We start from the raw sequence: 25,476 nt of genomic DNA, 5'->3' as shown, positions 1-25,476 counted from the left end.
ATGAATTGATCTGGATTCTGAAACTAAATATTGGGTCTGAACACCGAATAATTTAAAAACTGAATTCAAAACTTTAATTCCTGATTTAAATTTTAGAAATAAATTCATCAATTCAGTCTCAGCATTCATTTCAAGAATTCAGAACCTACATGTTGGAACTCAATTGTGGACATGATTTCTGGAATTAGATGCTGGAACTGAGTTCAGTTTCTATATTAAGACTTGGAATTCAGGTTCAGAATTTAGTTCTATAACGCAATTTGGAAAATTCTAAAAATAACTTCAGTTCCTTACTTTTAGAACTAAATTTATGACCTGGGTTTTTGATCTAGATTCCAAAAAATTGCAGTTGAATTTGGAGCGTGCCCCAGATTTATATATTAGCTCTTGAATTTTAACAGTTATAAACATTGGACAAATTACGCAAAGCGGTTTTATAGAACCACTCAAATATTTCCAAAAGATTTTGAGTATTTCTACTAGTATCTTAATCTACAAAACTGTATTTGTTCCGTGTTATTTAATTGTATGGTAGAATATGTTTGCCGTCAATTAGTCGTACTGTAGTAAAGATGCATCGTAAAAATTCTGGAAGCGAAGCAATGAAAGTTGCAAAATATACACAATCTAATACAAAAAATTATCTCTATCCGGAAGTGAGAAAGAAATATGTCAGTTTTATTCGTATTCACATCCTCCAGTTATGTCTGTGACATTACCCACCCGCCTTTTTTCTGGACACTTTTTCACCACATTGAGATGGCAGCTTATTTAAACTGATCATTAGTTTAGGAAAAACCGTGTCTAGACTCCGTGGGACTTCATAATGAGCAGTAGGCATTTCGGTAGACATTGATTCTTCTAAATTTATCCCTTTTTTGGTGTCAAATGTGAAAAAGGGCCGACTCATTTTGCCGCTTCTGCAGATCACCTGCCAGACAAGAATTTTCTTGGGGGGGTTTAGCCACAGTCGTGCTTCCTTGCCGAAATCAGTATTACACTATTGACTAGTTTCAGGTAAAATTATAGCGTGTCTTTTATCCGTATGCAGTATTAAGCCCCCAATTTCAAGGATTTTACAACAATTTATGAAAAGCGGAATGAATACATTATCTTGCGACAAACGTCCGGTACGGGAACAAGCCATTCAACCGTTCCTAAATGCCCTTAATTAGATGATTCGATAAAAAAAGTTGTGTGGTCATAAATCAAAATACGTTTCACCAGCAGTGACACTTTGCTACTTAGGAATCCTCATTCAAATTAGTTTCGATGGCAGTTGAATTATTTATGCACCAGCGTAATTAAGGTTCTTTCCCGGGAAACTTTCTAACCTAGGAAAAGAAACCATCGAAGCAGTGCATTAAATGCGCCACTACAATTTCCTGGTCGGGGTAAAGTGAAGAAAATTGCTACTTGCACCGCCCGTCCGTCCGTCCGTCTATCCAACTCCGATTGTATGATAAATAAATTTTCATACTTCTCCTTCCAGTGAATCGATAACTCGAAAGTCAAAATGACCGACCCCTCACACACTGATCTAGTAGTCCTCGGTGTCGAGTTATTTCGCTGCTACCGCCGCCTCTGCGGTGCGGTGCGGTGTTGTGTTTTGCGCTGTGATTTTCCTTCTTCTTTATTGCTCCATTTAGTTTTCACTCCAGCTGCGCTCGTTCGCCAACTCAGCTAAACCCAGGCACGAACTCTAAAATAGAAAAAAAGAGCACAATTAATTAATTTAAATCACAACAAAACCGCCGCCACATCACCACCACCACCACCACCTACAGAAAGGGGGTCACCGTGCTCCGGAGGCCAACTACGACGATACTAACGACGGTCGGTCGGTCGGTTGGTTCTTCGCCTGCTGCGATCGGGTGGTTGGTTGGCGGTTCGGTTGAGGTTGAGTAAGCGCAAAAAAGGCGAACCCGTCCAACCGGGGTTTTTTTTTCGTTGCTTGTAGAATTACTAATGAGGAAAATATTAATGGCCCTTGGTCTGCTGCGCCTCTGCCTTCCTAGCCATTCCTAGGATATCCCACTCCTGATCACTCGGCGGAGGTCCATAGATGGTCAGGTTAGTGCTTCTTCCCATTCCCCTATCCTCTCCAGCTGGACGACGCGGTGACGGGTTCTGTGCCGGCCACAACGGTGTCATACCCAAAGGACATACGTGCAGCAAACACTCGGATCGACCATCGCACAGTAAACACACACACACACACACCTTTGTTGAGATGAGCGCAATTCTAACTTCTGATTCGCATTTTTATACACGGGAGGAAATATGGAAATATCCGATTTTGGTTTTTGTTGGAAGTAGACCAGTAATAGATAGTCGTTAGAATACAGCACCAACACGAACGGGTCGAGTTGCCTTTTTTGTGGTTTAACTTCAACATAGGAAATGCATTATATTGGAAGTTTTATTGCACAGTTTGTTACTTGCGGTTTTGGTTTTATTTTTTTCCAAAGCTGCTAAAAGTAGTAGTTTTCTTTTACTTTCATTATTTTCGAAGTCGGATTGATAATTTCGATTGAGTGGTGAATCGGCTCCAGTTATCGAAATAGAACCAAATTAGATGACATATATTGGTTAAATTTTAGAATTTGGTTAAATGTTCGACATTTGCCTTACGTCGTTCGTCTCTCCTTTAATCTTCCAAAGTTTCGCTTCACCAATACCCAGTAGACTTTGATTGGATCAAAAGATGAAGTCAGTTTGGTGGATTCATGTCATTCATGAATTTATGGTGGATTAGTCGCATTAATGGCATGGAGCAAAATCCTACCAATTCAATGATAAATATCGATTTCGTAGCAACTCAATTTTCTTGTCTTCTTGTCTTCTTGTCTTCTTGTCTTCTTGTCTTCTTGTCTTCTTGTCTTCTTGTCTTCTTGTCTTCTTGTCTTCTTGTCTTCTTGTCTTCTTGTCTTCTTGTCTTCTTGTCTTCTTGTCTTCTTGTCTTCTTGTCTTCTTGTCTTCTTGTCTTCTTGTCTTCTTGTCTTCTTGTCTTCTTGTCTTCTTGTCTTCTTGTCTTCTTGTCTTCTTGTCTTCTTGTCTTCTTGTCTTCTTGTCTTCTTGTCTTCTTGTCTTCTTGTCTTCTTGTCTTCTTGTCTTCTTGTCTTCTTGTCTTCTTGTCTTCTTGTCTTCTTGTCTTCTTGTCTTCTTGTCTTCTTGTCTTCTTGTCTTCTTGTCTTCTTGTCTTCTTGTCTTCTTGTCTTCTTGTCTTCTTGTCTTCTTGTCTTCTTGTCTTCTTGTCTTCTTGTCTTCTTGTCTTCTTGTCTTCTTGTCTTCTTGTCTTCTTGTCTTCTTGTCTTCTTGTCTTCTTGTCTTCTTGTCTTCTTGTCTTCTTGTCTTCTTGTCTTCTTGTCTTCTTGTCTTCTTGTCTTCTTGTCTTCTTGTCTTCTTGTCTTCTTGTCTTCTTGTCTTCTTGTCTTCTTGTCTTCTTGTCTTCTTGTCTTCTTGTCTTCTTGTCTTCTTGTCTTCTTGTCTTCTTGTCTTCTTGTCTTCTTGTCTTCTTGTCTTCTTGTCTTCTTGTCTTCTTGTCTTCTTGTCTTCTTGTCTTCTTGTCTTCTTGTCTTCTTGTCTTCTTGTCTTCTTGTCTTCTTGTCTTCTTGTCTTCTTGTCTTCTTGTCTTCTTGTCTTCTTGTCTTCTTGTCTTCTTGTCTTCTTGTCTTCTTGTCTTCTTGTCTTCTTGTCTTCTTGTCTTCTTGTCTTCTTGTCTTCTTGTCTTCTTGTCTTGTCTTCTTGTGTTCTTGTACTGGTTTGAGTTCAATTTAAGAAAAAAATTTCCGCACTTTCGAGAAAAATATGTTTTTCCAACTAAATATCTCTCTGGTTCAGTGCTGATATTTGTTGAAAACATCATACGACTAGCGGTAGAACATTGTATGAAATCTGCTCAAAAATTGAGTTTCATTTTGAGATTGTTTAAAGAATCAGTTTAAAAAACAAACTGGAAAAAAATTCAGTTTTAGCAAAAAAAAATTGTTAGAAAAACATTTTAAAAAATTTAATAATCGAATTAAAATTTTTAAAGTCGATTTTTTCCAGTGTAGGACTCGGTAAAGATTTTTTTCAGCATTTTTTTTAAGATTTGATTAATTTTGTAAAAATCGCTAGTGCAACATTCATTTTTTTTTTATTTTATAATGTTTAGATTTAGTCATTTAATAAAAGTGGTAAATAAAGTTTGACCCTTTTCAATCTAGATCAATTTTAGTTAAAGTATGCAAAAAGGCTTATCGTGACAGAGTCTATATGTCCAGAAAGATTCACTGAAATCTAAGAGGATGTTGCCAGCTCCGAATACGATTTGGTATGAAATTCGTGTACACTAAGGTCTTTTTTATGCGACTTTTTATGCAAAGTTTCAGAGTTAGGCGGTTTTTTTATGCGAATTTTTCAGAATTATGCGGTTTTTTTAATACGGTACGTAAACTCGCATAAAAAAAACTTCAGTGTAATCGAATCATACACCGAAAAAAATCGATTTTCAAAATTTTAAATCGATTCACAAAAACCACCATTTTTGTTTTGAAGCAGCCAAAAGCCCGATGGAGATGAAATTTGGCAATCTCTCTCTCCAGCAGGCATTAAACCTCCTTATCATTTGTGTCAACAGATGAGAGCCTTTAAGAGAGAAAAAATTAACTTTTTGCAAATATCGCCTCATAAATTAAGTTTAATTGAATTATTGGATGAGTATGACTTTCAGTTAAGTAAAGTTTTTGAAAAGGACACCAGGAAAAAATTCAGTTTGATACGGAAAAAGAATTTAATAGAAAAAAATCATTGTTTCCTAATACTTACATTGTATGAACGGTTGATAGGGAACAGAATTATCTCTTTTAGGACAAAGATTTCTCGAAATAAAAAAAAGGTTATATTTCATGAATCGAATTTATATTTTTTATTTCGATTTTTTTTTCAGTGTAGGATTCGGTTAAGACTTTTTTTTGTATTTTTATTTGAAAATTTAACCAATTTTGAAAAAATCACCAGTACTAGAAAATTTTGTAGGATTTATAGTTTTTCGACAGTGAAAAACAGATTGGAGAAAAAAGTCCAAACCTTTTCAAAACAGAGCCTAGATCGATTTTGGAAAATCGATGTATGCAAAGTGGTATTTTGAGATGAACTCTATATGTCCCGTAAGTTACATTAAAATTTGAGAATGTGCTGCCAACATTGTTTGGAACTGTCGCGAAATTCGATAAAATTAGAAAAATTTCCTGTTATGAAGAGTTTTACTTCATTGATTCATGGAATGCAAAGTCCCGGGCCTCTCACAGAAAAGACAGAGGGAATAGTTTCGAACCGAATTTAATGACAATTTATCCACTAGTTTTCGAATAACAGCTGATCGTGTCAGACGAGCTCTAGTTTTCATTAAGCTACGGAAAAAGACGCACCAGTGCAAAAAATTGGTGAAATTGAATGATTTGCGGTACGGATTGATCCACCATCCCCCTTATTTTCCAGACCTGGCCCCCAGTGACTATTATAAATTTCCAATTCTGATAAGGTTTCTCCAGGGAAAAAAGTTTCGTCAAATGCTGAGGTCATTGCAGAAATGGAAGCCTATTTTGAAGGCATTTTGACCAATCTCTTTTTTCAAAGAGCTTCAAAATGTTTGAAGACCCATGGGTAAAGTGTATCGCTCTGGCTGGAGAATATACTGAAGAATAGGAAAGTTTTGACGATAAAAAATCGATTTTTCTTTGTTAGGCCTGGGATTTCTCGTTCCTTATAGTACTTTACTGCAGATTTACCTCTATCAATGGAAGAAAATATCATATTGGGATCGATTTGTTATTCCTGAGAAATATCTAATTAGTGGATTTATCCGAAATTAGACAACGATAATCACATTTTACTCATCATACAAAAATGCTGGATAAGATTTTTCATTCATTCTGCGTGGAAAGGATGATTTTTGAAGGAGGGTCTTGGAAACAATCCGTCTTTTTTAATTTGGATATTTTTAAAAATATTCGTGTCCTGATAAAAATATCACCCGGAACGAGTTGACTTTTCCGAGCTTCAGTTTTACCATTTCTTTAAATTCCGTTTATCCGAATTCCGCTTTTCTGAAAGCTCGAATAATTGAATTTATGGACGACAGTTGAAAGAAAATACAAAACAAAAAACAAACTCAGTATTTCTTCATATTTTAAATCGCTACTTTCTATGGAAAAAGATATCAAAATTTATTCATTGCAGTCAATTTGTTGGTCCTAAAAAAAAATCAATTATTCGAATTTCCCCATCTGCAACGAAATCCACAGTACGATATTAAATCGGCACTTGCATACCAAAGCCAATTCAGCGCAATACTAATTCAACCTGCGTGAAATGGCTCTGTTTAAATATCAGCATTACTACAAACTGCCATCTAAAAGGGTGGAGCTAACGCGAGCAAAAATGTCATAAAACTGTTTTTTAATCTTGTCATTTTTGCCGATTTTCTCAATTCAACGGAAGAAATTATCGTAATTATTGCATTTTTCGGAATTTGGCAATTCTAATGGGAATTTTTCTTTTCGTTTTCAGTTTAGAAAATACTTTTTTTCCACTGAAATCCGAGATGGTGTTGCCAACTTTTGTTCGAGTTAGCGTGAAACGCTTATCAAGTTTTACAAGTGATTGGTAAATTTCACCAGGATTCGATTTCGGTATTCAGGAGTGTATCGAAAATAAGCTATCTACAATATTTTCTTTCAAATTATGATAAAAAACGATATTTAATTCAAACTAAAAATTTATCCTTTATTGTACGAGGTTAAACTTGAGCATAATGAAAACCGGATGAAATTTAAGTGATTCCTTCACGAATTTTCGAACTTTTGATCGAACGCTCTTCATCAAGTTCCGGACAAGTGTTGCATCGCATTTTTTGGACGCTTGAGCCCAATTTTTTTTAACTCCTGCCTTACCAGTCTTCTGGAAGACCCTCTTCACGATTGCCCAGTAACGTTCGATGGGCCAAGTTGAGGGCAATTTGGTGGATTGACATTTATATCCTTTTCCACAAGCCAATTGAGAGTGGTTTTGGCATAGTGAGCCGACGCTAAATCCGGCCAAAACAGTGGAGGTTTACTATTCTTTTTAAATAAAGGCAGTAATCTCTTCTGGAAACACTCAGATTAATAGATTTCTGCTTTTGTAGTTCCAGTAGTGTAAAAAATGGTTGACTGTAAACCACAGGAACATATTGCCTGCCATACTAGTACATTTCGACCGAATTTCTCCAATTGAATCGATCTGTCCGCATCGCTCACATCCTCCCCAACGACGACGGTAAATTATTGTGGACCTGGAAGGGTTTTTGAGTCCTCTTTCACACAAGTCTAATCGTCGGACACTGCAAAAGACGTGAATACAATTCCCGGGCCCGTGTTGCTGCTCTCTTCTTCTGTTCTACACTTTGTTTCGAGATTTTCTGCTTCTTTTAGGTCTTCAGGTGATTTCGTCTCTTGATAAGCTGGATCATTCCGACACTCGTTCCTGCTATTTTGACCAAATCACGTATTGACATTGATTTGTTCTTCATGATTAGAGATACCAGTTTCTGATCCAGTTTCGGGTTGGAAGAACCGGGTTCTCTGCCTCTTCTTGGTAGCTCATCCAAAGAATAGTGTTCCCCAAACTTGTTAATGATGGTTTCAACACTGGCATGATGAATTCCAAACCGCTTCGCAAATTTTCACTTAGCCATGTGTCCAGAACGTTAATTTTCAGAATTTGAACCGCACCAACAAATAGACAAACGATAGCTGACAGCCAAACGCACAGCATGCTGTGATCTGAGCATAAAAATCAGCACAAATACATGCGTACAGCACAAATGTATGTGGATAGCTTATTTTCGATACACTCCTTAAGGGTTTATTTTTGCTGAAACTAACGTTAGAAAACTGGTTTTTTCTATTGACAAATGGTAGTTGTGCTCAAAGAATTGTTGCGATTTCAAGCGCATGGGCTTGGACTCGAACTAGGCGTAAATTCCGAATTTGGATGAATTCCCTTCGTGTCCTATTTTGAACCGCTGGTCACCAGTAATTTACACTACTGGAAAAAGATCCGGCCGGTTGAGGGTGGCAGGGGGCAGGTGGCGGAGTGCCACTTTGCAGCCATAAATATGACCGTTATGACGTTTCCACATTACACGGAACATGAGATGAATATTTAACTCCAGCCGGACCGGAAAGACGCACTAGGATGGAGAACCGGTTTGCGTATTTTTTTTTCTCATTTAATTTTATTACTGTTATTATTTGTTTTGGTCTTCTCGCGCATGGGAGCCCGGTTTTTTGACCGTGTCCCAGTGCATTTCCGTTTCCAGGGGGGGCGTCCTTTTCTGCTTGCACTGACTTGGACAATCGGGAGAAACGCGGCGGCGGGTCGGTCGAGATATTGAAATAAGAGGAAGAAACAGGAAAAAAAAGTACAATCAACCAACAGACTGTATAACACATTTGAATATTTACGATCGGTTTTGTTTTGATGGGGAAGGATGATGGGTCAGAGAGAGAGAGAGATGGAAGCAAGTCGTTATCTGACCATCATTACAGGTTTGAGGCCATTCTCGCGAAGTGGAGGAACAACAAAAGACAGAAAAGGATTCATCGTACCCTCATAATAGCGCGGTGATGTTTAGATACCAACCCTGATCCAGTTTTCCGTCCGTTCCCGTTGTGCTTTTTTTTCCATGGATCACTAGATGGCACAGGTACCTCTGAACGTGGATAAATGAGTTGCAATAAAGTAAAGCATTTATTTGAACACCACTCGCTCTATCTGGGGTTTGTTCCCGGCTCGGTTCGAGTTCTATTTTACTTGTTTGCAGTTTATCTTTTTTTTTTTTTGTTTTTGCTGACTGGGAGAAAAAAGGGATCGCTACAAATGATCAAAGCTAGGGCAAGCAAGGGGGGCAACACGGATTCGTATTTAATTGTCCATGTTCCGGGCGGGGGACGTTCGTTCTCTTCTAGTCAGGAATTTGAAATAGAAAATGTAATTTGGTAAAATTTCCTAAAGGTCCCATAACCTGTGTGATAAATCATCTTGAATGGCTCCTTCAGGATAACCTTTTGTTCAAGCAAACAGAGAACCGAAAGAACCGAAGCGGGCCGAAAAATTCGAACATTCCATAAAATCTCGGAACATGTGTTCCACCACCATCCTCCTCCTCCTCCTTTTTCTTCTCCTGGGTGGTTTGAAATCGTCTACTGCCGTACCTTATTTACGGTTGAATACTATTTCTTCGACTTTTGTTCGACACAGGCAGCAGGCAATGAACAGCATCGGGATTTTTTGTTTTCTCCATGCTGGCATGAAAATTCCTATTTTCGAAAGCTCTATTCCAATGGAGAACGGTCTCTTTCCTCAGGATTGGATTCTCCGGTTCTAAGACTAAAAAGTCAGAAATCGTTTTTTTTTCTTCTTTCGACTACAAAAAGCACAGAAGAATGGGCTAGGTTAAGTTTATAGCAATACCCGCAATCTTCTCGCTGTGAGTTTGTTTGGATAGAACGAACCGAAGAGAAACCGTCAACCGGTCCCTAGATGATTTCATGTCCGTGTCTCTATTTATGCGGGGGTCAGGACAGAGATTGTTATCAAATTTATATCCGCCTAAAAGGGTTGGATTATACGGTTTAAGCCTGTGTCTTCCCCCTTCTTCGATGGTCGCTTACTCTACCACGGCACGCAGTGAAATTCCTTTTTATCTTATCTCGTCCCCACAAGAAGAAAATAAAGAACCAGTCTCATAGTAAATCTGAAATATTCGGAAGAGAGGAGGGGGGGGCATGGAAAATGGCAATGGCGAAGGCTTTAACTTGTCCCTATTGTGTCGTTTCGGTTCCTGATTCATTCACCGGCGGTGTATGGTCTCAGTAGGCGGTAACGATTGGAAGAAGTCTCCGTAGTCCGGGTGACTCAATGAAAACACATTTCGCCGGCATTTGTTCGTCGTTGGCTTGTCAAAAAATGGGTTTTGGTTTTTCGTTTGGTAAAGCGAAACGCGAATCCATCACCGAATTTGAATGACGACGATGCTCTAGCCTCAACAGCCGGGTTACACAAAATAAGTAAGGACGCGTCATCCGAAAGCTGTAAAATTTTAGCTTCCCCAGGAGAGAGAGAGAGAGGGGACCAGTAAAATTTATGGAATAAATCTGCTTCGTTATCTGCTCGCAACTCTTGGTGCAGTGTGTAAAATATTTATCGTTTCGCTGGTTAGGATCGGCATCATCGGATTAGGGCAATAATTATGGACCATCGGTTCACCGAAAGGTGGCTCCGAGAATTACTTCTATTGTGTCAATGAATGCCGTCAAGGCGAGATCGGTATCGCCTTTATACCGGTATAAAACTTATGCCGGCATTGAACGGTAATCCGAACGCTCATTAGTCCAAATTTCTTGTTTTTTTTTGTCAACTAAACTGTTGTGTTTAGATACCTGACGCTCTGATCGCCCAGTCTATTTGAAAATTTGATTTCTAGTTTTCAACGTGGATACGTCTTACATGGCTCAGAAACATTTAATCGAATCCCTCAATTTTTCGCTTTTGTGCAATGTATGATCGGTTGGTAGGGAACATTATCGCCTGTCTTGGGACCAATTTTTATCAAAATCAATAATTTTTAATATCATTTTTTTTTTCAGTGTAGAATTCGATAAGAATTTTTTCCAGCATTTTTATTTTGAGAAAATCACTAGTATAAAATTTTTCTGTAGAAATTAGTTGAACATGTTTAGCCCTTTTCAAAAGTCAGACTGGATCAATTTTGCAAAAATAAAGTATGCAAAATGTCTTTTTGACACAATGTCCATATATCCAGAAAATTTCAATCAAATCAGAGAGGATGCTGTCAGAATTCGTTCGCGTTGGTGCAAAATTCGTCATATTTATAGAGAACAGTTTTTATAACATGATTATTTTTTTAATTTCGGAAAGGGATTGAACCGCGCCTGGCATCAATATATTTCCCTCAAAAAACTGATTGAGATTTTCCTCATATTAAACAAGAGACAATTCGCTTCTTCGTTTGTTATAGTTTGCTTCTCGTTAGCCCCGCCCTTGCGGATATAAATTTGTAGAGTCGCCAATATTAAAAGAAAGTCACTGCGTACAGTTCTTCGGAAGAGTAATTCTGTTACTTTTGGTGAGGATTACGAAGCAGACTTGATACATGGTCGATACAGTTGTCTAAAAGTCAATGTCTAATAAGTTGTCTTCTACCAAGCGATTCAAATAAAACTGCCAGGTAGAAATAAGTAGCTTAATTTCAACTGCTTATGCACCGATAAATCGATGAAGTAATTTAAAGGAAAAACAGGAACTTTAATTCTCTATTGTTCCATACTTTCCAGCATTACTTATGATCAATCATCAGTTTAACTAGAACAAGTTGTACAGTGCTAAAAAAAGTGTGCTTGCATTTATTTATTTTAAAACAACACACCATTATACACACCTTCTGGATTTGCTTCCGATTGCTTTTCTCAAGTTGAAGTTGATGGACCGACACTAGTAAATTTTGCGTGGCAACTGCTTTAAATCGAGCAGTGGTTTTTCCCCGAGTTAGGAGTTCAAAATTTTCTATACATTTTCAATTGCGCTGGCATATGGAGGGATTGTGCGGCCCAGTCCATTGTCGTGATGTTATTTTCAACTAGTTATCGTAGGTTTTCGTCTAGCACGAATTTTGATAGTAAGTTTTAATGCCTTGTCGTAGTTGTTCATTAGGGTGCCAATATTTGGGGGTCATCTCTAATTTCGTTAAGTGGTAGTGCTCAAAAACGTTCTTATGAAAAATTTGAGCTAAATCGGATATGGGTAAGGGATCGAAGTCGAAAACAAAATTTTTGATGTCAAATGCTTTAGAATTGTCTGAAACGTCGAGATCTACAGTTATCTCGATTTTTTTTTGTAAAAATGCGACCCTCTGGAACTTATGATTTACGAATTTTTTTTTTTTGATATCAAAAGTCTTAGAATTACATGAAACGTCGAGATTTTGTGTTATTTCGACAATTCCTTGTTTGAAAAATCTTGACTCAAAGTTGGAAATTTTTTTCTAAATGTGAGAGTTGACTTAAAAAATAGATTTCTGAAAGTGAAAAAAAATTCCAAATACCTTAGAATTATCTGAAACATCGAAATCTAATGTTATCTCGATTTTTTTTAAATCGACTCACTTGGACTCTGGGACAGCAAGAGGAAATGTGTTTTATTTTTTTTACTATTTTTTGAAAAGTAGTGTTTGTAGCAGAATCTGAATCTGAAAATGCAACTCAAAATTATAAAATTTTAGCCAAAACAACCGAAATTTGAAAAAATTTACAAAAACTTTTCCGCATTTTTTTTATTGCTTGCGCGCTGCTGTTTCGTATTGAGATGGTGTGAGAAATGCACAGTGGACTCGGTGGCATTATATCGTGAGCAAAAATTGCATATCAAATAATTTATGCGAATTTATTTATGAATTTATGCAGCATTGGGTTTTGTGTTCAAATGAAAACGAGTTGAATACAATGAAATGGGTATTATAAGAAGTCGTCTATTTTCTAAGTAACTGTCATTTATAATGCTAAAAATGTCCAACTCTGTTGAGCTCAATGCACTGATGTTGCTGAAGCAATAATGCTTGGCTGTGTAATATTATATAATAAGTATTATTTCAGATTGTAGCAATTTTTATACTAAAACTAAAACTTCAACCTTGACAGGCTACTGAATGAAATGAATACTAGCCAACTATTATCGTTCATGTAGAATATTTGAAAATATAACTTTTATATAACCTGTGATACAAACAATGTGGCCTGGTGAACTACTGGCAAAGATATCAAAAATACTTGAATATTCTCTTGTCTTCAATCGTTCTTTTGAAGAAGAATTCATGCTTGCTGCTAAACTCAGGCATATACGTGGTGAGCAAGTTAGTCAATACATAAACATATAACCTCATTCATAATTACTCGTGATTCATAGCTCTAGTGTAAGAGTAATCACTAAAAATAACGATTGAACTAGCATACATTCAAAGTGTGAAGGATTCAAAAATCCATTACGTCCAGTCTTATTTACAAGCCAACATAACGAGAGGTAAGCCCACTGCGCTCAATCTCTATAAAAAGTTCTGGTTTCTATGTGTCGGTTTTTTCTTGTTATGCTTTGTGCGACGGTTCGTGCAACTGAGGCGGATAAAATTTTGCGCACATTTTATGACGCTACATTTCAGCTTAAATGGAAGTCAAATATGATGATTTCAAAGTTACTTAAAAGACCAATTTTGGATACGAACTCACTGGACGAGCTACTTGTTTCATTCACAGTCAAGCATCAACTGAAATCAAGAAATGATTTGCAGCATTTGCTCTTCACACTACGCAGAATGATGCGGTGTTTTTATGCATGACGCAAAGCCTCCTATGCCGAACAAGAAAATGACGTCAATTTGGTCAGCTGGGATTGGTGGATGAAAACTTAGGTCAATTCTAACCATTTTTTCAATAGTATGCTATTGAAATACTGAAACGACGTTGCCATACATGTTCAAGTTAAAAATTTCCGAATCTATTGGTTGTTAAATTATGTCTATCCATCAACAAATGACTGAGTTATAACGTCCAAAATTATGATGTAAAAAGGTTACGCGGCTATTTTTGAAACTATTTATTGACCCCCGGCCCCGTATAGTGAAGAGTAAGGCATTTTTAATGCAAAAAACCGCATGAAAGAAAACCGCAAAACTCTGAAAATTCGCATAAAAATAGACCTTAGTGTACGTGAAACGTCAACATTTTGTGTTATCACGAAAAAAATTTTTTTTAAATCTTTACTCAGACTTCGGACAATTTTGCGATTTCTGAAATTAATTTTTTTTTTGATATCGAATGGTTTAGAAATGGATGAAACGTGAAGATCTGGTGTTACCTCGAAAAGATTTCATGCAATTCTAAGACAGTCGACGACAACTAAAAATTCGATCTCTTCAATTTTAAAATTGCTATGGCGAGATTTTTCAAAAAAACATTTTTTTTCGAGATAACACAAAATATTGACGTTTTATGTACTTCTAAGACATTTGGCTTTTTTTAATTTCAAATGGGAGTGGGTCATTTCGCCGACAGCCGTTTCGCGGAAAGTAGTTTCGTCGAATAAGTCATTTCGCCGAAAGGGTCAGTCATGTCATGTCTCCTGTATAACTGATGTGCCGCAGCCACATAACCGAAGCCAAGATGGCTCGGCGTCACAAAGCCGCCGTCCCGCCGTCGAAAGCTGCGGCCTCTTGCATACAAACCTTGTAACCGCCTCGTTTGCCCGCTTTGCCTTTCAGCTAAAAAACTTCCAACGAAACGACATTCGGCTTTCGAAGAATGTTCTTGCGAAATGGAAACGATTTTCATCGATACGGCTCTCAGGGACAACATGAAATTCGTTGAAAAGTCTTTAAATAAGATGGCTTTTTGTGATACAACTTTCGGCAAAATGGATTGTTCTTAAGCAAATGGCTTTCAAAGCGAATTACTTTCAACGAGACGCTTTTCGGTGAATTGGTTTTCAACGAAGTAGTTTCCAGTGAAGTGACTTTTAGTCAAACGGGTTCTCCGTGAAATGACCCATCAAACGAAATGGCTTTCAGTAAAACGGCTTTCAACGGAAAGGATCTCTGCACGGAAAGACCGAAATCAGCATTTTGGCGAAAAAATTAGTTGATTTTCTGATTTTAGTTAGTTATTTTTTGAGACAATTAAAAAAATCTTACATTTGCCAATTTAAATTTTTTGATTCTAATTCGCTTAATAATAATAAAATATTTGTTCAATTGGTTATTTTTTTTAGTTGAATTCACCAATTAAACGTGCTGTCATTTCTTAACTAAGGCACACTTCATTTCCACTCAACTAATTTTTTAGTTGAATTAGAGAAATAAAACGTTGTTTTCAACCAACATAAATGGTTGATTTGGCTTCTGCAATTTGCAGCTATATGGCGCTTTGTCACCGAAAAAACGTTAACACCGTAATGACTACTAGCCACTAGATGGCACACTACTACCGAAAAAAATTTCGTTGGATAGGTCGTTTCGAAAAAAACTAAAAGTTTTAACATTTCGCATAATTTTGGAATCGTATGAGAATTGATCTAACAAATCCTGATATGAATGAATAAATTTATTACCATCTTCCAATTTAATGCCCATGATATCAAAAAATGCAAAAATTTCGGCACTGTTGGATGACGTTGGCGATTTTGGAAAATCGAGATCCTATCCTAACTGCACTTTCGAATGCGAAAAGTCCGATGCTGATAGCTGATTTGAAATAAACTTCCGATACTTCGGCAAATCAATTCGAAAAGTCCAACAGTGAGTCCTGGAATATTCAACTCCGACAGACGGACGGACGGGCGGAAAGCAAAACTCATTGAAGTACGAATGAACGGCGGAAGGAACAGGTCCGAGGCCAGAGGATCTAGACTAGGCGGTAACAATTTATAATTAATGGCTTCATAAATAAAATCTTTCGCCTAGCTGAATTTTGGTGTAGCGAACTTTCATCGTGGCAATGCTGATGATGCCAGTTGTGATGCTGTTGGGTTTGTTTCGGGGAAGCAAAGCGCACGCGGTTTCGGCTCCGGTTTCGGCCCCGGTTGGACCATCACCGGACAGAATAGTGTTTCGTTTGCAGAATTGTGGTGAACACATCGTGGTCGTATATTTCAAAAATAAGGGTGCCCTTTTGTCCTGGATGCTGTATTTCAACTGGACGCACTTGAAATATCGATTTTATCCTTTATCGTTTCTTTTTTTCGTTGCTATTTCCAATTCATTCATGTATCGCATAGTTTAACTCTTCAATTGATTACAAATTGCCTGAATGAATACCGTTTTATATTTCGGTTACTTGGTCAAATATTTAAATTTTCCATAGTAACCTCAATTCGGAAAAAATGAACTGCATTAACAGTTCTCCTTTGGAGCTTCCTTCACGTGTACGGTGACCATAATGGCTTTTCACGCTCGTCTCGTTTTAGTACCACCGGAAGCGTCGAACCGCGAAGCATGAAAAGTCATTCATTTCACTACGCGACACCATGCCATCGTTCTTCAATCGACTATCAACCGCCTACTTAGATTCGCCGGGATATCCCCAGCAAAGGGGCGGCAGGCAACTGTTTCTAATGAAACATTTTTTTCGTCGCCTTCTGCGATGCCTCGATGAGGGAAAAGCTGTTCTCACAGTCGGTTTTGCCAGAAACGTTCGAAAAATTTCCGATGCGTGCGAAATATCCCGGCAATAACCCGCCCCATAACGCACAATCGGTCAAACAGTGCTCTGCACAAACGAACACGGGTAGGATGCCGCTTTATTTAGATCCCTTCCACCACCATCATCCTGTGCCTGCCTGCCTGCCCGCGCGCTACCAGATTTAACTGTTACGCTTCACTCACTGGTAACTTTATCCACTTGATTATCCATTTTGAATAGCCGTAAAAAAGCGTAATTGAAAAACACGCCGCCGGATTCTGCCAAACTATTTCCTCTGACCATTCGACAGAGGCCGGAGCTTGTTTGAGGATTCGATACACTTTTTTTTCTGTGTGTGTGTGTGTTTTGTTTTCAGACCATTCAACACTCGTTTTCGTTTGAATGGCCATCGGCACAATTGAGCTTCTCGCGTATTGTTTAATTTTCGCGTTTGTACCCCTACCCCTTTTTCCCGAGCAAACCAACGAGAATCAAACGAAGCCAAAAAAAAACACAGAATGGATCTTTTTTCCTCCACTCGTGCAATCCCCAAAACAATTGTGTATTTATTAACACACGCACACCAAGCGCACAAAAATACGCCCCAATAGCTCTGACCGACCGATTGAGGCACGATCTAGAAACCAAAGAAAAAAAAGTAAAAACAAACATGGTAGGCTTTGCTGTCGGTTTTATTTTTGTTCAAATAATTGCATTAAAAGCATACACCCTTTTCAAAAGCACACACAAACGAGGTAAACCGCTGCGTCGTCGCCGCCGCCGCCAACACAATCGAAACTGTTGATCCAACCGTTGACCGACCGAGGATTGTGTTGGGTTCCTGGGCGTCAAAGGTCTGCCTGTCTGTGTTACCCGCCGTGAGCGTTCGGGGATTGCAACAAACCAAATTTTCGGTTGAACAAAACCGGAACAAAACCTCGCAAAATGACAAGTGGTTACATTTGTTTCGTGTATTTAATTTTTGGACCCCCAGGGCTGATCGTTGTGTGACCCGGCCCACCACGCACTTCCCCTGTTGAGTGACATACTCGAAGTTGTGCATCGAATTTGGTTCCGTGTATTTCATTTATGGCAGTTTCCTACGGGCACTAGAGAACTTTTCAGATTATGACTTGTTAACACGCGCTTCACCGGTTCGATCGCACTCCAACGGCCTCTAGTCTAGATTTTTGAACCATACTATCAAACATGAATACTGTCACTGAGAGGACGTTCCTGGAAATGATGACTACCGCTTGAACCAAGTTTCCCAGTAGCTGTATATTTTTCTAAATTATATTGATCACAATTTACCTCCTCCAATATGAAATTCCAATATTTGTAGGTCATTTCAAAAAGACTAACCCGGAACAAAAGGTATCCTTTTTTCCCACTCCGAAACAATGTGATATAAACAGGTACGGCAAACCACATGGATTGCTTGTGTTAGAAATCAAAACTTGAAAAAAAATATGCTATGATTCAATGCCAACTAGTCCGAACGGTGAGGCAAAAGCAATAACGTGGTTATTAGTTTTACTTGGCTTGCCAAAGAAAACTTAATTTCACTAACTCAAACGAGTTGTGTTTGCCCCACCTGTTTCTATCACATTGACTCCGAAATGGCTCATTCTGTGAAATGCCGTTCGACGAAATGGGATTTGGAAGTTTCTCATATTAAGGTTCTTTCAATACAACTCATTTTTGCGGAACGACTTTCGGTGACGTGACTTTTGTTGAAACGACTTTCGGGGAAATGTCCCAAAGTCAAGAAATCGAAATTTTACGTTCGTTTCAAAATAACTCGATTCGATTTTTGACGAAACAGTATTCGGTGAAATGACCTCAGTCAAGATTTCTAGATTGTACGGTCATTTCGAAATGACTCTTGTGACCAAAATGGCTTTCAAATGAATTTATTTTTGTGAAACGGATCTGACCCGAAATTTGAAGCTTTGAGTATTTCTTAAAATACACACAAACCTCGATTTACAATGTTTGATTAACAGCTGATCAGACGAGTTCTAGTTTTCATCAAGCTATAGAAAAACGCGAGTTTCAGCATTCGGCATAAAAGCAATAGTAAAATTGAATGATTTGCTGTACGGACCATCCCCCGTATTCTCCAGACCTGGCCCCCAGCAACTATTATCTATTTCCAAATCTGAAAAGGTTTCTCCAGGAAAATAAATTTTCGTCGAATGCTGAGGTCATGGCCGAAACGGAAGTCTCTTTTGAAGACCTTGACAAATCTTTTTTTTAGAGGGCATCAAAATGTTGGAAATCCGCTGGGTCAAGTGTATAGCTCTAAATGGAGATTAAACTGAAGAATGAAAAAATTTCACGATTAAAAATCGATATTTTCTTTGTTAAACCTCATTCCATGTAGTAGGTGGCTTATTGACCGTTATCACAAACTATGCGAAATTTCTAAGACGAAACAAGAAAACTTGAAAATTCCCCTAAAAATACCGCATAAAAAGGAAAAGTGTTTTCAACGAAATTTATTCACAAAATTTTAACATTTTAGATAATTTCAAAATGCATCATTTCGTGAAATGATTTATGAAAAATCGACCGATTTGTCGAAATGGCTTTCGGGAAAATTTCTCTGAAAAGAAATTCTTAAACTTTTCGGTTACGTTGAGATGAATCGAAACGACTCATTCGGCGGAGCTGAATTTCGTCTTTCGACTTTCGATGGGACTAGATATCAATTTTAATATTTTTGTTATTCCGAAATTTCTCATCCAGTGAATCAATCAAATGGGCCTGATCAGAAATTGACCGGTTTCGAAGTCTTGTTCCTTAGAAATAATTCAGGAAGGAATAACTTATTCGACGAAATGTCGTTCGTTGTAATAGCTTTCGAAAAATTGACCTTAAATTAATTGAAAAAGAAAGAACTAGGATAAAATCTGGACACCACTAAATAAGTGTATCTCTGGAAATACGTCATCAAGCGTGAAATATTTCGCAGAGTGATGAACGTATGTCTGTTCATTGTGTAAATGTTGTGTGATCTGTTAGTAAGAAAATTGCAAAGAAGCTTATGATTTATTAATTTTGATTGGTTTGATGAAAAGTCGTCATAATTAAGTTCAGTTTTTGCAATGACTGAGTGGAAACATATATTGGAGAACTTTTCTCTACGTTTCGTCTTAGACTTAGAACTGACACTGACGAGTCTAAGACGAAACGCAAGGAAAAGTAAAAACGGTTCTGTGTCCTAAGCACAAACAAATCGTTCTGCATCCACGAAAGGATGCTGAACGATCTGCAGGTGCCAAAATGTACATTTAATAAAACGAAACGACTTTCGGGGAAATGTCCCAAAGTCAAGAAATCGAAATTTTACGTTCGTTTCAAAATAACTCGATTCGATTTTTGACGAAACAGTATTCGGTGAAATGACCTCAGTCAAGATTTCTAGATTGTACGGTCATTTCGAAATGACTCTTGTGACCAAAATGGCTTCCAAATGAATTTATTTTTGTGAAACGGATCTGACCCGAAATTTGAAGCTTGAGTATTTCTTAAAATACACACAAACCTCGATTTACAATGTTTGATTAACAGCTGATCAGACGAGTTCTAGTTTTCATCAAGCTATAGAAAATAGATCTGCAGGTGCCAAAATGTACATTCAATAAAACCTCCAACCCCCGAGAGGATTTTAAGATTTTACAAAAGCGACACCATTCTGCATTCCCGGAAGAATGCTGAACGATTCGCAATATTTATGAACAGAAGCAAACTCGACACCCTATTAGGGATGCCAAACAAACTGCTAAAGCCTTTTAGGATAGAAACAAAAGGGATTCATCTGCTACAGAAAGAACGATGAACTCCTCTGACTATTGCTCCTTATCATGTTGGTTTAGAAACGATAGAATATCATTCAATTTCAGCTCCCCATACACAGATTCAATCAAATGTGGAGAACCAAAAAGACCGTAAAAACGTAGTTGCGTTAATGCGAGATAGTTACATATCAGATTCTATGATACACGTTTGACAACAGCGAGGAAGGCTCAGAATCTCAAGAATCAGCAGTAGAACCCGAATTGAAGCAAATATTGCAGAAGAAACCAGATCGGTCGACACGTACTGTGACTACAAAAATAAAAATATCTCCATTTTTCGTGCATACTTTCAAGCCCTGGCAAGGTATGAAGTCGTTCAAGGTGAAACCGCAAATATTTGACGCAGTTTTCCTTCATGATAACGGACGATGAAACTTATGGGCTGGAAGATTTGCGGCAGCTTCCCGGAATGTTTTTTTTTCATATTACCATGTAACAGAACAAAAATATTTGGTTTGGCAGGTAATATGCAGCTGTGGTCGTCGAGCAAGCCAAAGCTTCATCACTACCGGAACGGTGAAACAAGGAAATATACCGTGAAGAATGTCTAAAGAAGCGATTGTTACCATTCATAAGCAGCCTTGAAACTCTCCCTCTGGTCTGGTTTGATTTGGCATCTCGTCACTACGCCAAAGATGTTTTGGAATAATACAAAGCGAATTGAGTCTATGTTGTACCTAAAGAGGAGGAAATTTATACTAGTCTCAAAGAGTAGAAATCGATTTTTTTCAAGATCTCGACATGCATTCGGAAGACAAAAAGAGACGCGCAACTTCGACAACTTGCGTCATTATAAAACAAACGCATATATTTTTTAATTCGCTTAAAAATCGCATAAAGAAGACTTGAGTGTCCTGGAGTTTGCAGCTTCAATAAATGTTCGAAAAAATATTGACGAAATCGAAGATCTCAAAAGTAAAGCTAGAGTCAAAATGGCGATGTAAATTGTCCGTTTTGGCCATGAAGAAAGCTTATGCAAGAAAATTAGACCTGCGAATCTAAATGCAAAAGCTCCAAATCAATAAAAAATACTAAAAAGACGTTTATGTTTGGAAATGCTTTGACATTGTTGATGCATTTTCGTCACCGACTACTGCGATCGATTTTCGTGTGAATGTGAAAACGTTTTTGAAAGTTACTTTAACATGACTTTTCTACTGTTATATTCTTAGCACTTTTGTGTGGTGAACAGATTTTTTCAATGCCGTTCAAACTTTTTTCCGGTAATCATTCAACGCCGAGAATGAAAGTGGGGTGAAAATCGTGAAAACGACGGAATCCATTTGAAAATGCAACGTTTTCGCCGCATCCCTTTGAGCGCCGAGTGACCCCGTCATCATCCATTTCCATCCATCGGTAGTTTGTTATTGTTTAATCTAAATACAAATTGAACATATCGTCATTCAATTTATCTCCCCCGGTCTAATAGTTCCGACCGTTTCACGATCACGGTCCTGTATTTCGTCCTGCAAAAAAAAACCTCTGCCGACTGGAACACGAATGGCAACTAAATGACAACAACAACAAAATCCGAATGATAACAAAAACGCGTTCCGAGTATGTTTTCATTTTGTTTTCCCGTGTTTCCAATAAACGACGACGGTTAGCTTGTTTCATTTACTGCGGGTCGCATATCTACCTGCACGAGCACCCCGCCGGCCCGGCAGCCACAACCTTTTTTCCGGTTCCACGGTTCGCAGCTCCATTCTTCAACACCTATTAAACCGTCCCTTTTATCAGACAGTCAATCGAAAGGATATTACGACAAGGTTTCTCACCCCGCAAAAACCGGCCGACGATTTCGTGTATTTCGAAGGTTGTTTTCGTGTTTCTCGTGGCACCACCTCCGACCTCTGGTCGACCGCCAACCAACGCCAGTCAGACAGACGATAGAGATTAATTTAATTTATTTCTCACATCCTTTCACTTGCCACGTTATCTCATGCCATTTTTTTTCTTTTCTCTCTCTCTTTCTCTTTACTTACAGAGCATTATCACATATTTGTCGGTGATCTCAGCCCGGAAATCGAAACACAGACACTGAAAGATGCCTTCGCTCCTTTTGGGGATATATCGTAAGTAGCTACCATCACAACCCACCATCAGAGACTATTGAATTGATTGCAGAGTGTACCGAAAATTTCTCCTCCTATCTCTGACGCCACTGGAAAAAGCAAAGCCTGCTGCATCGCCGCATTACCACCACACACACAGTTGACATTTTGGAATTCCGAAAAGTGAGCGAAAAGCTTGCGATAGAATCTTCAGCGCCTACTGTCTGGCTTCCTCTGACCCATCACCATCGGTCAGTTTGGTGGAAATCGAAATCTTCAAAACTGTCCGATCGCTAGATGGCGCATCGTGAAATGCTTAAACTGTCAAATCGAGCTCGACCCGGGGTGGTCAATTTAAGCCCGGCAGCTGCCGATATCACGCCAAGATATATGGCATTTTATTGCGACTGTATGTGTGTGTGTGTGTGGGCTGAAACTTCCAGTTCAATTTTCCACTTTCGGCCGGATATGGGACCGGAAATCAATAGTGATCAGATTCTTTAACTTGATTCGACGGCAGCTAGTGTTGAAATTTCGAATTTATCTTATTTATACGAGACAGAAAGAGAAATAGTGAATGAAATGAAAAGCCAACGTTGCAACGTCTAGAAAAATGTTTACAATTTTCGATAGCACGATTTCTTAGTGGCAAACTTTAAATATTCTCAGCCAACCACAGAATAATCTTGAATTAAGCGTGAGAAAAAATCCCACTGTAATTCATATGTGCGCTCACCTTGCACATATTCCAGCAGTAGCAGTTTCGCAAAACTTTTTAATTAAAACCCATCAGTTTTCGGCAGTCGCCGCCGCTTCGCCAGTTATGGATTGGGTGGGATTGGGATGAATTGCAAATTACACTTTTCGCTCGCAAATGCAACTTTAAAAAGCGGGCCCATTTCGAATAAAGACAAATGGAGTGCCGTTTCTCATACCGAAACGTGTTCTTTTAACATAATTGTACCATGCTTTCGGTATGCTTCGTGCTTGTTGCAGTTAGTTGGTTCGGAGATTTCCTGCTAAAATCGTGGCGTACGAAATATTTTCTGTCATTCTGTGAATAATGGAAACTGTTTGTGTTCAAACTGAATGCTATTTAAATAAGAATTTTTTGATGATTCTCAAAGTGGGCTCGTAGTGCCCACCAGTGGGTGATATTTCATATCAAGTAGGCGATGATTTTTTCACAGATAATTAATAGGCTTTGAAAGATTTGTTTTTAGTGGTCAGTGGGTATTTTTGATAAGAATTAATACAGAAAAGAAGTTGATGTTGGGAAGGGTATAGCGTGATGGGATAGTCGATGCCTTTCACGCAGCCCGCCTGGGTTCGATTCCCAACCCCGCACATAGGGTCAGAAAGATTTTCTGGTCCGAAGAGGCGAATGACCTAAGATGTTAAAGCCTCTATAATTGAAACAAAAAAAAAAAAAAAAAAAAGTTGATGTTTTTTTACCAAAATACAACTATGAGTCATTAACGTTATATGAATATCCGACAATTCGACGAAACTAGTCATTATAATGACTAATGTCAGGGATGTTTATTAATATGATGAGAGAAAATGTACAATTTATAGGGAGTATTATTTTATACAGTGTTGAAAAGAAAAAAGATGATTACATAAACATCAAATATCTCTACCTGACGAACGATGAGTTATTTACGGCTCTAGATGCCTCTCAATAGGCACAGAGAAAAGATCTTCACCGAAGATTCAGTTTCAATATCTGTTCTTGGGGAGATTTTTCTCCAGTTGTTTCATTCTATTTAAAAAACCCTTCTTAATCCACCTAGTGGTGTCATAATGCCTTTCTCTTTTTTCATAAAAGTTTCATGAAAATATATTTCATACTTTTATTAAATAATTTCGGATACCAATTCTGACACCAATTGATTGATGCTTGCTTATGTCACACAGTCAGCATCATTTTTCCAAACTAGTACTTGACATTTGCGTTGCCTATTGGTATGAGAACAGTGATGTTAATCTAGAATAAAAAAAAGCCTTCTCAGTCCACTTAGTGGAATTTTCATATATATTGAAAAATCACCATAGGGGGGAGTACATGAAATTTTCGAAATCGAAAAAAAAATGTTGTTGCCAAAAGGCTTAGAATTGCATGAAACGTCGAGATTTAGTGTCATCTCGAAAAAAAATTTTTTTGAAAAAGTTGACTTTTTGGGACTTCGAAAAAATATGAAAATTGCAAATGCGAATAAAGTCCCAGAAAGTTGAGTTTTTCAAAAAAATTTTTTTGAGATGACACTAAATTTCGATGTTTCATGCAGTTTTAAGAGTTTCGGCATCAAAAAAAATTTTCGATTTTGGAAATTTCATGGTGCTTTTTCAAGATCGAAAATTGTCAAACCTTTACCACCGGGCAGCACCCCTTACGCATGTCCGACTTAGGTCAAATTTTGCATAAAGGCTTATTTCGAGGTGCTTAAACTTTTGAGTACTAGAACTTAACGAAAATAGAGGTGATCCCAAAATTTTGGCACCCTTATATATAAGAGCGGTAAAAATCAATGTGTTTTGTCGGTTACGTCACTTATACCATCATATATCTGGAACCAAAAGTCACAACCATTTGATCTTCGAACTTGATCAATGGCCCGACAGTAGCTTTCAAACGAGCCCAAGTTTGTTAAAATCGGTTCAGCCATCTCTGAGAAAATTGAGCGCGTTCAAATATTTTCGAAAAATGCACACACATACACACACACAGACATTTTCAGATCTCGTCGAACTGAGTCGAATGGTATATAACACTATGGGTCTCCGAGGCTCCGTTCGAAAGTCGGTTTTTTCCAGCAATTCTAATACCTTTCTATAGAGAAAGGCAAAAAGGCATTACCACAGCTTTGCTTAATGTTGGAATTTTTCTTACGAGTTGCAATCTTAATTGTTTCGTAAGTCGTGGAAGTATTTATTCACATTTAGTTTATACCAACTTCGAGGCAACTTACAACGATATACAACAGCACAAATCATTTTCCTTCTTCCATGCTCGCAGACTTTTAAAGATTTAATTTTTAAATGATCTAATTTCTGCTATCAAGTCTAATCATTTTCTCGTACATAAATTTCAAGCATTTTCTTCATATTAAATTTCAGCGTGATAAACCAAGAATTACCAAAAAATATTCACTTTTACTAAATGTTTGACAGAGCACCGTCTTCCACCATCTTTTTCGACCACTAATTAGATCTACATGCCGAACCTAACCGCGTTTCGTTCGCCAACTCTCATTCACCACTCCCTCCTTCTACCTCCCATTT

At 38.0% G+C, this 25,476-nt stretch overlaps 1 protein-coding gene across 8 annotated transcripts in view; it reads left to right on the top strand.

Moving 5' to 3' along the window:
- Positions 1–25,476, top strand: part of LOC131429407 (nucleolysin TIAR) — a 717,709-nt gene that overhangs the window by 533,119 nt on the left and 159,114 nt on the right. For all 8 annotated transcript variants that reach the window (XM_058593501.1, XM_058593550.1, XM_058593534.1 and 5 more), the window contains one exon: positions 22,125–22,212. In XM_058593501.1, coding sequence (XP_058449484.1) covers positions 22,125–22,212 — 88 coding nt within the window. The remainder of the gene's footprint in view (positions 1–22,124; positions 22,213–25,476) is intronic.

Source organism: Malaya genurostris, chromosome 1 (genome assembly GCF_030247185.1).
Source record: "Malaya genurostris strain Urasoe2022 chromosome 1, Malgen_1.1, whole genome shotgun sequence".
NCBI lineage: Eukaryota > Metazoa > Arthropoda > Insecta > Diptera > Culicidae > Malaya > Malaya genurostris.
This window is presented reverse-complemented; position numbering and strand designations above follow the sequence as displayed.